Raw genomic sequence first — 14,138 nt, 5'->3', positions numbered from 1 at the left:
TTTGAGTATCATAGAAATATCATAGAATATCCTATAGCTGGAGGTGGCCACAGATTGTGTTTTCATTTTGGTAAGAGGGGCCAAGTGGTGGCCTCAGGCAGACGTATTTGCATATGTAATGGACAGCAGGAGCCCCTTATGTTGTGATAGATTGAGCTTTGTGTGTGTTTTGTGAGCTGCAGGCTACACTGTGGCATCTGAACACTTTGATTCCTCAATTAGATATGCTACATTTTAAAATATTGACACTTTTTGCTAAATGAAAAAGTACAGCGCATTGTGGCTTACTATCAATCTGAATCATCTTAAGATCTTTGGATACAATCATGCAATTTTAAAGTGATTTCAGGATGTTTTTCTAAAATGGATACGTAGCATTTTGGAACGAAATCCTTGCTATGTTACCTCTACTTGTTAGCGTGTTGTGTGTTTTTTTTATTCGTCCCAAGGCGATAGAGACGGCGCTGGACTGCCTGAAGAGCGCCAACACAGAGCCGTACTACAGACGACAGGCCTGGGAGGTCATCAAGTGTTTCCTGGTGGCCATGACCAGTCTGGACGACAACAAACATGCTCTCTACCAGCTTCTGTCTCATCCCAAGTAAGGAGACACACACACACACACATTGGGATTATGACACAAATTGTTTGGGGGGGAAAAGTGATTAACCTCAACAAAATATTTGAAATGCAATGTTCAAATCGTAGCAAATCAATGTGTCAGATTTTATGTCACAGAAAAACAATAACATTGGCCTTTCAGCGAGGAGAGACGCTAGAAAGGCGCGCCCTCAGTTTCTAGTTACAGTACAGAAACAATCAAATGCATTTTTTTATTGGGTTAGAGCTAATACAATTAAGCAAACTGCCAAGAGTGACATGCACAGACGAACATCAAACCTTCCCAAACTGACTTTCTCATATAAATCAGTTGGTTTCCATACACCGATGCATTGTATTTACTATTTACACACATTCCGTATGTAATACCGGTACATGACATAGTTTGACAGGTGAATTGGTTATTCAGTATCAAATTAAATTGATTCGCCAAAACATTTTTGTAATGAAAAAGGACCATGATGCTGCACCAGCATTGCTACAGCACATTAATAAACACTCGAATGCAGAACACCAGTGACATGAACTGCTCAAATTATGACTCGTACCCTTGAGCATGAAGTTATATCTTCCATCTGTCTCCCCCCATCTCTCACTACCCACTCCTCCCCTCCCCCTTTCTACCCGCCACCCCCCCGCCCACCTCACCTCAACTGTGTATGTCGTCCCACACCCCCACATTCCAAGCGCTCAGTGTCACGCATCACGTCTCCCATACTCTCCTCAGCACCCGCTGTCTCATCAACTTCGTCTCAAGAGTGGGAGCGGCTAATTACACACTCGCAGTCTCTCAGCCTCTCGGGCTTCACCGCCAGGCTGAGACAGACACATGATGAACAGACACACTGGGGTTGGGGGTGGGGGGGCGGCGGGTGGGTTAGTCACATTACCATCATTGATCCCCGGGCAGGGGCTAATTGCCTTTCCCCTGTCTGTTTACACTGCTTCCACCCGCCTGTCGGTACACGCCAACGCATGCGCGTACACACACACACACACACACACACACACACACACACACACACACACACACGTGCATACACGCACACACACACACACAGATGCACGTGCACACATTTCTTCGGAGATAATGAAGTGTGTCAGTTATGATCGGGGGGGCTGCCGCCTGCTCTTGTCAGATGTCTTGATTCATGACGTCCCCTCTCCCTCAACTGACTTTTTCTCTCCTCCCACCATCTCTCTTTGTCTTGGCGTACGGTCACTGTGAAAAGAGCCTTTGCAGTTTAAAAAGTAAGAAGTCTCAAGCGTTTCTTAATATCACCAAATGCCAAGCAGGCAGAATGGAGCTGCGTTGGAGTGGCGGCAGGCCCCTGAATGAGTGAAGGGCAATTGATCCCCCCCCCCCCCCCCGCGCCTTCTCCTCCTTCTCCTCCTCCTCCTCCTCCTCCTCCTCCTCCTCCTCCAAAGTGCAGTCTTTTAAATGGCGATAATGAAATGAAGCGATCCATCAGGTCTGCCCCTGGCGTGTGGCATTATAAAACACAAGCTCAAGCATGGAGAAAACAGCTTCTCAATCACACACCATGGCCCAGTTGCCATCCGCCACGGTAAATAACACAAATACAGAGAGGGGGATGGAGAGGGAAGCAGAGGGACAGAGAGATAGAAGCAATGGGAGAGAAAGAGACAGATGCACAAATAGTATGGGGAGGGAGGGAGATGAATGGGGATTGGCAGGGTTTGAAATGTGTTTCACTGTCCGCTGTCTGTCTGCAGAGGGAATAGGCTTACCAAAAGCAATTAAAGGCAGGCATATTATGCAGGATTTCCCCCGTGCTACATGTTGTTTTGCCTGTGTGTGGCCCCGCCTCCCTGCACCCTCCCACCACCAGCCTGAAGGACACGCCTCCACAGGGGGGCAGTTGATAATTTGACATGGGGGCTAACTAGAAAACCCCATCTAAATAGACTAGGTAGCTAGCTAGCCATTTGGTTACCTGTTCAACAGAAAGGCAAACTCTGAATCACTATAGTAGGGCTACACAATTAATCAAATAAATATCGAAATCACAATATGGCCAAGTGGCTTAATATAATATATGCAGGAGCAGCTGCAATTAGATCAGGGTGAAATGTGTCACAACAAACCATTAAATGAAGCATTGTATTCCCACAAAAATTGTATCGCATGTCGCAATCACATCTCTCAATATAATCGCAATGTGATTTTATTTTTATTTTTCGTGCAACTTTAGTTGGATGGGTCTGTGAGCGCATGAAGCCTGCACACCTGTAGCATGCGTCTGTGAGCGCGTGAAGCCTGCACACCCGTAGCATGCGTCTGCGAGTGCTTGAAGCCTGAACACCCGTAGCATGCGTCTGCGAGCGCGTGAAGCCGGCACACCCGTAGCATGCGTCTGCGAGCGCGTGAAGCCTGCACACCCGTAGCATGCGTCTGTGAGCGCGTGAAGCCTGCACACCCATAGCATGCGTCTGCGAGCGCGTGAAGCCTGCACACCCGTAGCATGCGTCTGTGAGCGCGTGAAGCCGGCACACCCGTAGCATGCGTCTGAGCGCGTGAAGCCTGCACACCCGTAGCATGCTTCTGTGAGCGCGTGAAGCCTGCACACCCGTAGCATGCGTCTGTGAGCGCGTGAAGCCTGCACACCCGTAGCATGCTTCTGTGAGCGCGTGAAGCCTGCACACCCGTAGCATGCGTCTGTGAGCGCGTGAAGCCTGCACACCCGTAGCATGCGTCTGCGAGCGCGTGAAGCCTGCACACCCATAGCATGCGTCTGTGAGCGCGTGAAGCCTGCACACCCGTAGCATGCGTCTGCGAGCGCGTGAAGCCTGCACACCCGTAGCATGCGTCTGCGAGCGCGTGAAGCCTGCACACCCGTAGCATGCGTGTGAGCGCGTGAAGCCTGCACACCCGTAGCATGCGTCTGCGAGCGCGTGAAGCCTGCACACCCGTAGCATGCGTCTGCGAGCGCGTGAAGCCTGCACACCCATAGCATGCGTCTGTGAGCGCGTGAAGCCTGCACACCCGTAGCATGCGTCTGCGAGCGCGTGAAGCCTGCACACCCGTAGCATGCGTCTGCGAGCGCGTGAAGCCTGCACACCCGTAGCATGCGTGTGAGCGCGTGAAGCCTGCACACCCGTAGCATGCGTCTGCGAGCGCGTGAAGCCTGCACACCCGTAGCATGCGTGTGAGCGCGTGAAGCCTGCACACCCGTAGCATGCGTCTGTGAGCGCGTGAAGCCTGCACACCCGTAGCATGCTTCTGTGAGCGCGTGAAGCCTGCACACCCGTAGCATGCGTCTGTGAGCGCGTGAAGCCTGCACACCCGTAGCATGCGTCTGCGAGCGCGTGAAGCCTGCACACCCATAGCATGCGTCTGTGAGCGCGTGAAGCCTGCACACCCGTAGCATGCGTCTGCGAGCGCGTGAAGCCTGCACACCCGTAGCATGCGTCTGCGAGCGCGTGAAGCCTGCACACCCGTAGCATGCGTGTGAGCGCGTGAAGCCTGCACACCCGTAGCATGCGTCTGCGAGCGCGTGAAGCCTGCACACCCGTAGCATGCGTCTGCGAGCGCGTGAAGCCTGCACACCCATAGCATGCGTCTGTGAGCGCGTGAAGCCTGCACACCCGTAGCATGCGTCTGCGAGCGCGTGAAGCCTGCACACCCGTAGCATGCGTCTGCGAGCGCGTGAAGCCTGCACACCCGTAGCATGCGTGTGAGCGCGTGAAGCCTGCACACCCGTAGCATGCGTCTGCGAGCGCGTGAAGCCTGCACACCCGTAGCATGCGTCTGCGAGCGCGTGAAGCCTGCACACCCATAGCATGCGTCTGCGAGCGCGTGAAGCCGGCACACCCATAGCATGCGTCTGCGAGCGCGTGAAGCCTGCACACCCGTAATATGTGTCTGCGAGAGCGTGAAGCCGGCACACCCATAGCATGCGTCTGCGAGCGCGGGAAGCCTGCACACCCGTAGCATGCATCTGCGAGCGCGTGAAGCCTGCACACCCGTAGCATGCGTCTGTGAGCGCGTGAAGCCTGCACACCCGTAGCATGCGTCTGGGAGCGCGTGAAGCCTGCACACCCATAGCATGCGTCTGTGAGCGCGTGAAGCCTGCACACCCGTAGCATGCGTCTGCGAGCGCGTGAAGCCTGCACACCCGTAGCATGTGTCTGCGAGCGCGTGAAGCCGGCACACCCATAGCATGCGTCTGCGAGCGCGTGAAGCCTGCACACCCATAGCATGCGTCTGCGAGCGCGTGAAGCTGGCACACCCGTAGCATGCGTCTGCGAGCGCGTGAAGCCTGCACACCCGTAGCATGCGTCTGCGAGCGCGTGAAGCCTGCACACCCATAGCATGTGTCTGCGAGCGCGTGAAGCCTGCACACCCATAGCATGCGTCTGCGAGCGCGTGAAGCCGGCACACCCGTAATATGTGTCTGCGAGCGCGTGAAGCCGGCACACCCGTAGCATGCGTCTGCGAGCGCGTGAAGCCTGCACACCCGTAGCATGCATCTGCGAGCGCGTGAAGCCTGCACACCCGTAGCATGCATCTGCGAGCACGTGAAGCCGGCACACCCGTAGCATGCGTCTGCGAGCGCGTGAAGCCTGCACACCCGTAGCATGGTGATGCGTCTGCGAGCCTTGAGAGCAAACCGACCAGGCACGCTAGAAATGAGCGGCACTGCCAATTCAGCGGGCGAGCCAGCGAGAGACGCTAGAAAGGAGTGCGCTCAGTTTCTAGTTAAAGTTAATGCAGGCACTGATTGACAGAAAAAGGGTTCAATCCCAGAAACGTCCTGAACACAACAGAGGAGGCAGAAGGGGGGGAGACTCGGCAGTCATGGAGGTTTTTATAGACTGCCTGCCAGTTCAGTGAAGTGCTGATAAAGTGTCCTCACTTAAAAAAATATTTAAAAAAGTTAAATTTGACATGACTTTTTAATGGGTGATGAGACTGATTGTTTATTTAAAAGGATCCCCATTCGCTGCCGCCTAGACAACAGCTAGTCTTCCTGGGGTCCAAGACAAAATATACATGACATACAATAATTAAATTGTGACTGCTATCAATGCCATAAAATATCATCAGGCAATTTTCATCATCCAATTGGTTGTTTTGTTGTTTGTTTCCCTCCCGTCAGCTTCACCGAGAAGTGGATCCCCAATGTGATCATCTCTCACCGCTACAAGGCGCAGGACACGCCTGCCCGCAGGACTTTTGAACAGGCGCTGACCGGGGCATTCATGTCTGCCGTCATAAAGGACCTGAGGCCCAGCGCACTGCCTTTTGTAGCCAGCCTGATCCGCCATTACACCATGGTGGCTGTGGCCCAGCAGTGTGGTGAGGGACTGTTCACTTCTATTATCAGCTAGTGTGGTGAGGGACTGCTGCTCTCTGCCCTCTCCACTCCTAATATTAGCTTTCTGTTTCACCCTGCCACTGGCTCTCTTGTTGTTGTCCAAGAAACTCACGGGCATTTAAGTGCTTGCTTTTTAATGTTGCACAAAGCAAGACATTTTCAAAACAAAACATGTAAGAACATGGCCTGTTTTACACATAGCTGTAGTTCTCACCTCTCACAATTAATTCATAGTAAATATTTATTTATTTATTTATTTATTTATTCATTCATTCATTCATTCATTCATTCATTTATTTATTTATTCATTTATTTATTCATTTATTTATTTATTCTTTATTCACTTTCTCCTGTGCCTCTCTCTGTCCTCCCTCCCAGGGCCGTTCCTGCTGCCATGCTACCAGTTGGGCAGCCAGCCCAGCACAGGCATGTTCCACAGCGAGGAGAACGGCTCCAGGGGAATGGACCCGCTGGTTCTGATCGATGCCATCGCTATCTGCATGGCCTACGAGGAGAAGGAGCTCTGCAAGATCGGAGAGGTGGCCCTGGCTGTTATCTTCGACGTGGCTAGCATCATCTTGGGCTCCAAGGAGAGGGTCAGTGGCCTTGGGGAGGGGAGGTGGTGTTCATATAAGTGGATGTAATAACACATTGATGTTGTCATTCTTATCTCATCTCACCAGTACTTGTGTAATTGTGGTGATCTGCAGCACTGGCCATTAAGATAATTTAGGAAAGCTTTCAGATTCACTTTTATTGCTGCAGTAGGTAATCAGCTTACATGAGAGCAATTTGTCTTAGAATCAAGGTGCAGTAAATGTATCTTTGCTATTTTTGGGGGCTTTTTCTCACTGTCAATCTTATCATTACGTATTATTATTTAGAATTAAATTGAACAGTTGCTTTCCAGCTAAATGAGACATGATTGACCATTTGAAAAATGGGGCAGCTACTCTGACAAAATGATTGCTTGCATGGATATATTGAAGTTATTATCTGCCTAAGGTTGTTATTTACCGGTACTAAGAATTACTAAATAATTTACTAAGTAAACGGAGAAAGCAAATGTGCATTTTGGAAATATCCAGCATTAGGAGCAATTCGGTTTTCAAAATAGATATTTAGATTTGGAAACCTTTTAAATTGTTTTACCCTTTTTTTCAGTGGGGGAAAAGCTCCTTTATGCCAAATTCAGGTTTTATTTTGTTCAGGTTCAGGTTTGCTTTAGTTGTATTATTATTATTTTTTTATAAACTTTTCAAATGGGAACCAATTAATCATCCTGGCCCTCTCCTCTGCACCTCCAGGCTTGCCAGCTGCCCTTGTTCTCCTACATCGTGGAGCGTCTGTGTGCCTGCTGCTATGAGCAGGCCTGGTACGCCAAGCTGGGCGGGGTGGTGTCCATCAAGTTCCTGATGGAGAGACTGCCTCTGATCTGGGTGTTGCAGAACCAGCTCACCTTCCTCAAGGCATTGCTCTTTGTCATGATGGATCTCACAGGAGAGGTGAGGGGACATCACATGTAAATAATCCAGGAGAAGGACTAGAAGGAACATTCACTCCCTTGAGTTCATGCAGTTATTTAGTGCATCGATTCAAGGTCTGCCTGCTCCCATTTGTTTGTTGTCCTCCCTCAGTGTTCTATAAAGGGTCGCAGCGGCAGGCGTAGTGAAACAACTCGTCCGCTTCGCTTTGTTGTGGTACCGCTGCCCTCTGGCTTCTATGATGTGGTACTACCTGTCTTATTGATTTTCACATAGGTGTCTAACGGGGCAGTGGCCATGGCTAAGACCACGCTGGAGCAGCTGCTTGTGCGCTGCGCCACGCCTCTGAAAGACGAGGAGAAGACGGAGGAGCTGCTGGCTGCCCAGGACAAATCCTTCCACATGGTGACGCACGACCTGGTCCGGGAGGTCACCTCCCCCAACTCCACCGTCAGGAAGCAGGCCATGCACTCCCTGCAGGTCCTGGCCCAGGTCACGGGCAAGAGTGTCACCGTCATCATGGAGCCACACAAAGAGGTGGGCCTGAGGACTGGACAGACCTGATAGGGGCCAGCACAATACATTTTACAGGGTTCCCGCGGTCATGGAAAATCTGGAAACATCATGGAAGTTCAAAACCTTGTTTTCCAGGCCTGGAAAAGTCATGGAATTAGTCAAATTAAAATAAAGTAAAATTAGTAAAATCCTTGAAAGTTTTGGAAACGTCATGGACTTTTCTTTTGTGTAGTTGAAATTAATTAATCTTTCGTTCTTAGTGCTTCTTGTATTTTGTATAAATATTTTTTCTGGAGAATTCATGTTTTACATCAATAGATTTAATGTAAAGCACTGAAATCCAATCTAAAGAGGTGTGTCCTATTTGTCCAGTGTAGAAATAATTTCTGGTATTGACTCAGAGACACCACCTCACATTACACCATTACATGGAAATTCTATTGTGGATCCTTGAAAAGTCATGGAAAAGTTTGAAATTGTAACAATGAAAATGTGTGGGAACCCTGATTTTTGTGTGGAAAGCAGTCAGGATATTGACTGTTGGAAAAAGTGTGGTAAAAATACATAAGAGGTCATATTTTGCACGCGTCTCCGTTCTCTCCAGGTTTTGCAGGACATGGTTCCCCCCAAGAAGCACCTGCTGCGTCACCAGCCGGCCAACGCCCAGATCGGTCTGATGGAGGGGAACACTTTCTGCACCACCCTGCAGCCTCGCCTCTTCACCATGGACCTCAACGTCATGGAGCACAAGGTCTTCTACACAGAGGTACTTTGAAGCTATTGCTTAACCTTTATTTAGCTCTAGGGCCCCACAGCTGCAAAACTAGAAGAGTGCAAATGTTATGGAAATAAATTGTTTGGCCGTATTGTCTAGCCTGTCCCTCCAAAACACAATTACATTTGCAAATACTGTTCTCTATATATTTACCACCCACGGCATATTGTCGCATTACCTATTTATTTTTCTTTTAACCTATTGTTTCTTGTTTTATTTTTGCCTTAAATTATAATGGGTATCCAAATAAAATCCTAAATCCTAAATTTGATCTATTCTTGTTTGTATGCCTTCAAACACTATAAACCTGCTTGAGTTAAATGTAAAATGTTTATTTTTTTTATTTTTATGTTTTTGTCTTCAAATGACACCGCGCACAGACATCTTACGTTTACATTTAGTTTAGATTGAGCGCATGCACTAGTGATAAAAACAGACAGTAGAGAGAATCAGCAGTGTGTCCCCCAAAATACAATCAAATGACAACTGTTTTTCCTCTTCTCCAGTTGCTGAACCTGTGTGAGGCGGAGGATGCGGCCCTGATGAAGCTGCCCTGTTACAAGAGCCTTCCCTCCCTGGTTCCCCTCCGCATCGCTGCCCTCAGTGAGTTGGACACACGGATCCTGATATTGGTTCCTCGCAATATCGACACGCTACGAATTGATGCTTGCTCTGCTTTTGTGCTCACTGCAAGTCATTGTGGATCAGAGCCTCAGCTAAACGCCTAAAAACGCAAACCGAGTGGTCCGGAACACAAATATGGTTTTAATTACTGTAGAAGGAATCTCCTGCGCTTCAACCCCTCCACAGAGGGAGGTCGGTGCTCTCAGAACAGGACAAAACAATGTAAACAGGTCAATGGGCCACTTCCAAAAGGACTAACCCAATGAGTGAGCTGGAGCACACGAAGTCACTTAAATAAATTTAATAAAGGTACAAAACTGACGTTTCGACGCGCACTGCGTCTTCTTCAGAGTCAAACCGGTTTGACTCTGAAGAAGACGCAGTGCGTTTGGAAGTGGCCCATTGACCTGTTTACATGGTTTTAATTACATTTAACGTTCTTAAAACTATTCAAGATGTTTTGTTATCATTCCTTGTCTGCGACCTGTCAGGGAGAATTTCTTGAATGATATTGTGTCTCCTGGTTAGATGCGCTGGCAGCTTGTAACTACTTACCCCAGTCCAGAGAGAAGATCATTGCTGCACTGTTCAAAGCACTCAACTCCACCAACAGTGAGCTGCAGGAAGCCGGAGAGGCCTGCATGAGGAAGGTCAGTGCTGCACTTCGCATCCTGCTTTCTAAACATTTCTTTCTCACAACAACAACAACAACAACAACACCCAAGACACAAAACAACGCACACATGTCAACAACATGCAGTGGCACTGTTGCTTTCACCATAACATAAAAAAAAGACCGAAACAAGAAAGAAGTCTAGCTGCATCAAACACACTAGTCATCGCTGCTGTCACCTGGCAAACTGCGATATATATATGTATATACATCATCCCAATAAAAGGTTATTGCTTATACAGCCAAAAAGCATATAAAAGAAACCAAAAAATAGAATCAAGAAATGACAAAACATAAACATTCCCTCAGCCTATGTTCTTCTAACCCAACCCTCACCTTGACTCAGTGTTTCCCACCCACATTGAAAAATGTAATTCTGTTTTTTATTTCTATTAATATCCTTTTCAAGAATCCATTGAAATCTCAAAAACAGTTTAAAACATTCAATATCTTTCTAAGCCTTTCTTCTACCAAGCCTCCCCCTCACGTCTTACTGGCCCATTTAATTATAAAAATGCTTTAATGCTTTCTGCTTGTTTGGGCTGTTGTATGGGCCAAATGGCAGAATGCTCTTTGTGCTTTCATAATCTGTGTAGAATTGTGTGAAGTTGTATTTTATGTCGAGAATTACAGTACATGTCATTGCATTTTTATTCTTATTTTTTCCCCAGCTCTCCTAGTCCCCTCAAACGCATCCTCCTCCTTCTCTTTGTGGGAGTGTTGTCTGTTTTGGTTGCAAATTAGATGGTTGCTTTTGAGAAGCTAATCATTTTTGGTGCTGCCAGTGGCAGACATGGCAGATAGTCATTGTTGTATTGTATACTATCAGTGTGTCAACCTGCACAAACCCCAAGAGGAAAATGTACTGCTCCGTTTAGATTCAGCATCTCTCTTCAGTAGACTGCATTTGGAACTTGAATCGACACTCAGGTTCACCAAAGATTTGCTAGGTTGTCACCTGATGCCATTCTTTAAGTCAGCTTAGTTAACTAGGAGGGCGCAGTGGCAGTGCTGTCGCCTCACAGCAAGAAGGTCCTGGGTTCGATTCCCGCCTGGGACGCTGTGGGTTTGTGTCCCCATTCCCATGTCACTCCTCAGTGCATACGGCCCAAGTGGGCTCATCAAAAGGGCCTTTCTGTGCGGTGTTTGCATGTGCTCCCCTGGGGTTTCCTCTAGATAGGAACCCCCCACTAAGAACATGCTAAAAATAAATAAATAACTTTGCAAGAAGCCACTGCTTTCTATTCAGGGGAAATGCCAGTATAGTAGTGTCTCATATGCTAGCTAGTATGTGATTGGCTGTCAACATGCCCATCAAAGCTCTATTGTGAGCAGAACGGTTCCCCGCCCGGTTATCAAGATGAAGTGAAAACATGGCTGAAGGAAACCAGTATTTTTGGGTGAGAATGAAGGCAAAGATGTGTATTGATTTTAGGGAATTAATTGCACCTTTTGAGGTGATTTGCCAACAGTACAAACTGATTTGAAAGTCACCAACATGGGTCTTTAAATAGGAATCATCCCTCACCTGGTGTCCCGTCACCTCCTACTTTTCTCTCCATCTTGGCTGCAGTGTGAAGCCACAGACCCTCTTGTTTTACATTTGGCTCTTCATCCCTTTCCTCTCCTCAGTGCTTTCTCTAGATCCTCCTGCCATTTGCCATCTTACAAGTCCTCTGTTCATCTTCTCTCCCTCATACCATCTCCCCCCCCCCCACCCAGTTATCTTCATACAGACCTCTCACTCCTCTGAAACAGGCCTGCCTCTATTTGTCAAACTATCCATACCTCCTTCACCCCTATCCATCCACCCCAACCTCTTTGTCCCTTTTTCCCTCCATTTCTCCCCGTGTCCTTCATTTTCTTTCTTTACCACCGTCACTCCTTTTCACTATCTCCCCCCCGCCTAGCTATTCTCTGCTCTCCCCATCCTTTCGTCTCTGCCCTGCTAGCACTAATGAGCATTGCCACGGACCAATCGATACAGGATGGAGTGTTTGTTCTCAGCGCTGAGAGGAAAATGAATGTGGCTGCCATGCATCATCCCCTCCCCAATGTGTCTCTGTGACTGTTTGGCATTGCCATGTGTGCTTGTTTACCGCTGGCCATGACCTCATGTGTGCTTGTTTACTGCTGACCATGCCCTCATGTGTGCTTGTTTACTGCTGACCATGCCCTCATGTGTGCTTGTTTACTGCTGGCCATGCCCTCATGTGTGCTGGTTTACTGCTGGCCATGCCCTCATGTGTGCTTGTTTACTGCTGACCATGCCCTCATGTGTGCTTGTTTACTGCTGACCATGCCCTCATGTGTGCTTGTTTACTGCTGGCCATGCCCTCATGTGTGCTGGTTTACTGCTGGCCATGCCCTCATGTGTGCTTGTTTACTGCTGACCATGCCCTCATGTGTGATTGTTTACTGCTGGCCATGCCCTCATGTGTGCTTGTTTACTGCTGGCCATGCCCTCATGTGTGCTTGTTTACTGCTGACCATGCCCTCATGTGTGCTTGTTTACTGCTGGCCATGCCCTCATGTGTGCTTGTTTACTGCTGACCATGCCCTCATGTGTGATTGTTTACTGCTGGCCATGCCCTCATGTGTGCTTGTTTACTGCTGGCCATGCCCTCATGTGTGCTTGTTTACTGCTGGCCATGCCCTCATGTGTGCTGGTTTACTGCTGACCATGCCCTCATGTGTGCTTGTTTACTGCTGGCCATGCCCTCATGTGTGCTGGTTTACTGCTGGCCATGCCCTCATGTGTGCTGGTTTACTGCTGGCCATGCCCTCATGTGTGCTTGTTTACTGCTGACCATGCCCTCATGTGTGCTGGTTTACTGCTGGCCATGCCCTCATGTGTGCTTGTTTACTGCTGACCATGCCCTCATGTGTGCTGGTTTACTGCTGGCCATGCCCTCATGTGTGCTGGTTTACTGCTGACCATGCCCTCATTTGAATGGCTGTAGTTGCGTGTGGTAGTAGTGAGTGAGCTCTTCACTGGGCTGGGAGGCATCAGGTCTGATGCAGAAACAAGATGATTTGTGGAACGGAATTTAAAGTGATTCAAATGTAGGCATTGGGATGAAAAAACTAAACAAAAACAGACCTTTGTATTTTCAGTTTTTGAATGCTGAGTGAGTTTGTTTCCGAAGCCTGCATTTGGCCTGGGATTTTGGGAGCTTTTACATATGCAGGTCAATGTTATTTTGCTTGTTAGATCCGTGAAAATGTTGCCTATTAAAAAAGATAGTATGATTATATAGTTTAATTAATAATGATTAATATGATAAAAAAGGTAGTATCGTGCCCCCTGGTGAAACATCGTCTATTATGGGCATTGCAATTTGTCTTGGCAAAAGATGGGACATGATGCAGCAGCTAAAAAGCTGTTTCTTGACAGCTTCATTAGTAAGGTATGACAATATAGGAGCAAAATAGATCTATAATATATATACATATATATACATTACAAAATGTATTTTCAGTTGGAGAAGACATTTCTCTGTCTGCTTAGGGCCTGTGTCCACCTAGCATCTTTTTCCGACGTTAAACGCTGGGAGTGCGCTGGGGAGCGCTGATCCCAGCGCACAATATACAAGGAAGCAGTCTAAAACTAACGTTAGTTCAGTGCGGTAGTAGCTTGATAGCTGACAGCTAGCAAGCTAACAACACAGGTACGCTACGCTATTAAAAGCAGTAAGCACAACACTCACCAGAAATATTAAGTGTCTAGCCCAGTGATCCTCACTATTTCTTCGATGAGAGCCGCACTGGCAGGACAAAGTCAATAGGAGAGCCACTTTTACCGCAAAACACCAAAAGCCACCCCAACCAAGCACATCTGCCTACCATTTTTTGTTTTATTGTTTCCACACACACACACACACACACACACACACACACACACACACTCGAAACGTACCCCGACCGCAACGGTGGGGGCCGTCGCTGGCGACGCTGAAGTTTTAGCTAACCTGTTCACATCTATGTTCGCAATGGCATCCCAAGTATCATCATACTATTATGGGATGCGATGCGAACAGTTGTATTATGGGATGTGCGTTTCCCAGGCAACGACACACGTTGACATGTTTTGGAACAGCGCT

At 48.1% G+C, this 14,138-nt stretch overlaps 1 protein-coding gene across 3 annotated transcripts in view; it reads left to right on the top strand.

Moving 5' to 3' along the window:
* Window positions 1-14,138, top strand: part of trrap (transformation/transcription domain-associated protein) — a gene marked incomplete at its 5' end in the record, with an annotated part of 155,837 nt that overhangs the window by 35,509 nt on the left and 106,190 nt on the right. For all 3 annotated transcript variants that reach the window (XM_083634512.1, XM_083634510.1, XM_083634511.1), the window contains 8 exons: window positions 450-601; window positions 5,745-5,944; window positions 6,342-6,559; window positions 7,271-7,468; window positions 7,724-7,984; window positions 8,568-8,729; window positions 9,245-9,341; window positions 9,891-10,012. In XM_083634512.1, the coding sequence (XP_083490638.1) occupies window positions 450-601; window positions 5,745-5,944; window positions 6,342-6,559; window positions 7,271-7,468; window positions 7,724-7,984; window positions 8,568-8,729; window positions 9,245-9,341; window positions 9,891-10,012 (1,410 nt within the window). The remainder of the gene's footprint in view (window positions 1-449; window positions 602-5,744; window positions 5,945-6,341; window positions 6,560-7,270; window positions 7,469-7,723; window positions 7,985-8,567; window positions 8,730-9,244; window positions 9,342-9,890; window positions 10,013-14,138) is intronic.

Source organism: Poromitra crassiceps, assembly GCF_964638095.1.
Source record: "Poromitra crassiceps genome assembly, chromosome: 4".
Classification (NCBI taxonomy): Eukaryota; Metazoa; Chordata; class Actinopteri; order Beryciformes; family Melamphaidae; genus Poromitra; species Poromitra crassiceps.
This window is presented reverse-complemented; position numbering and strand designations above follow the sequence as displayed.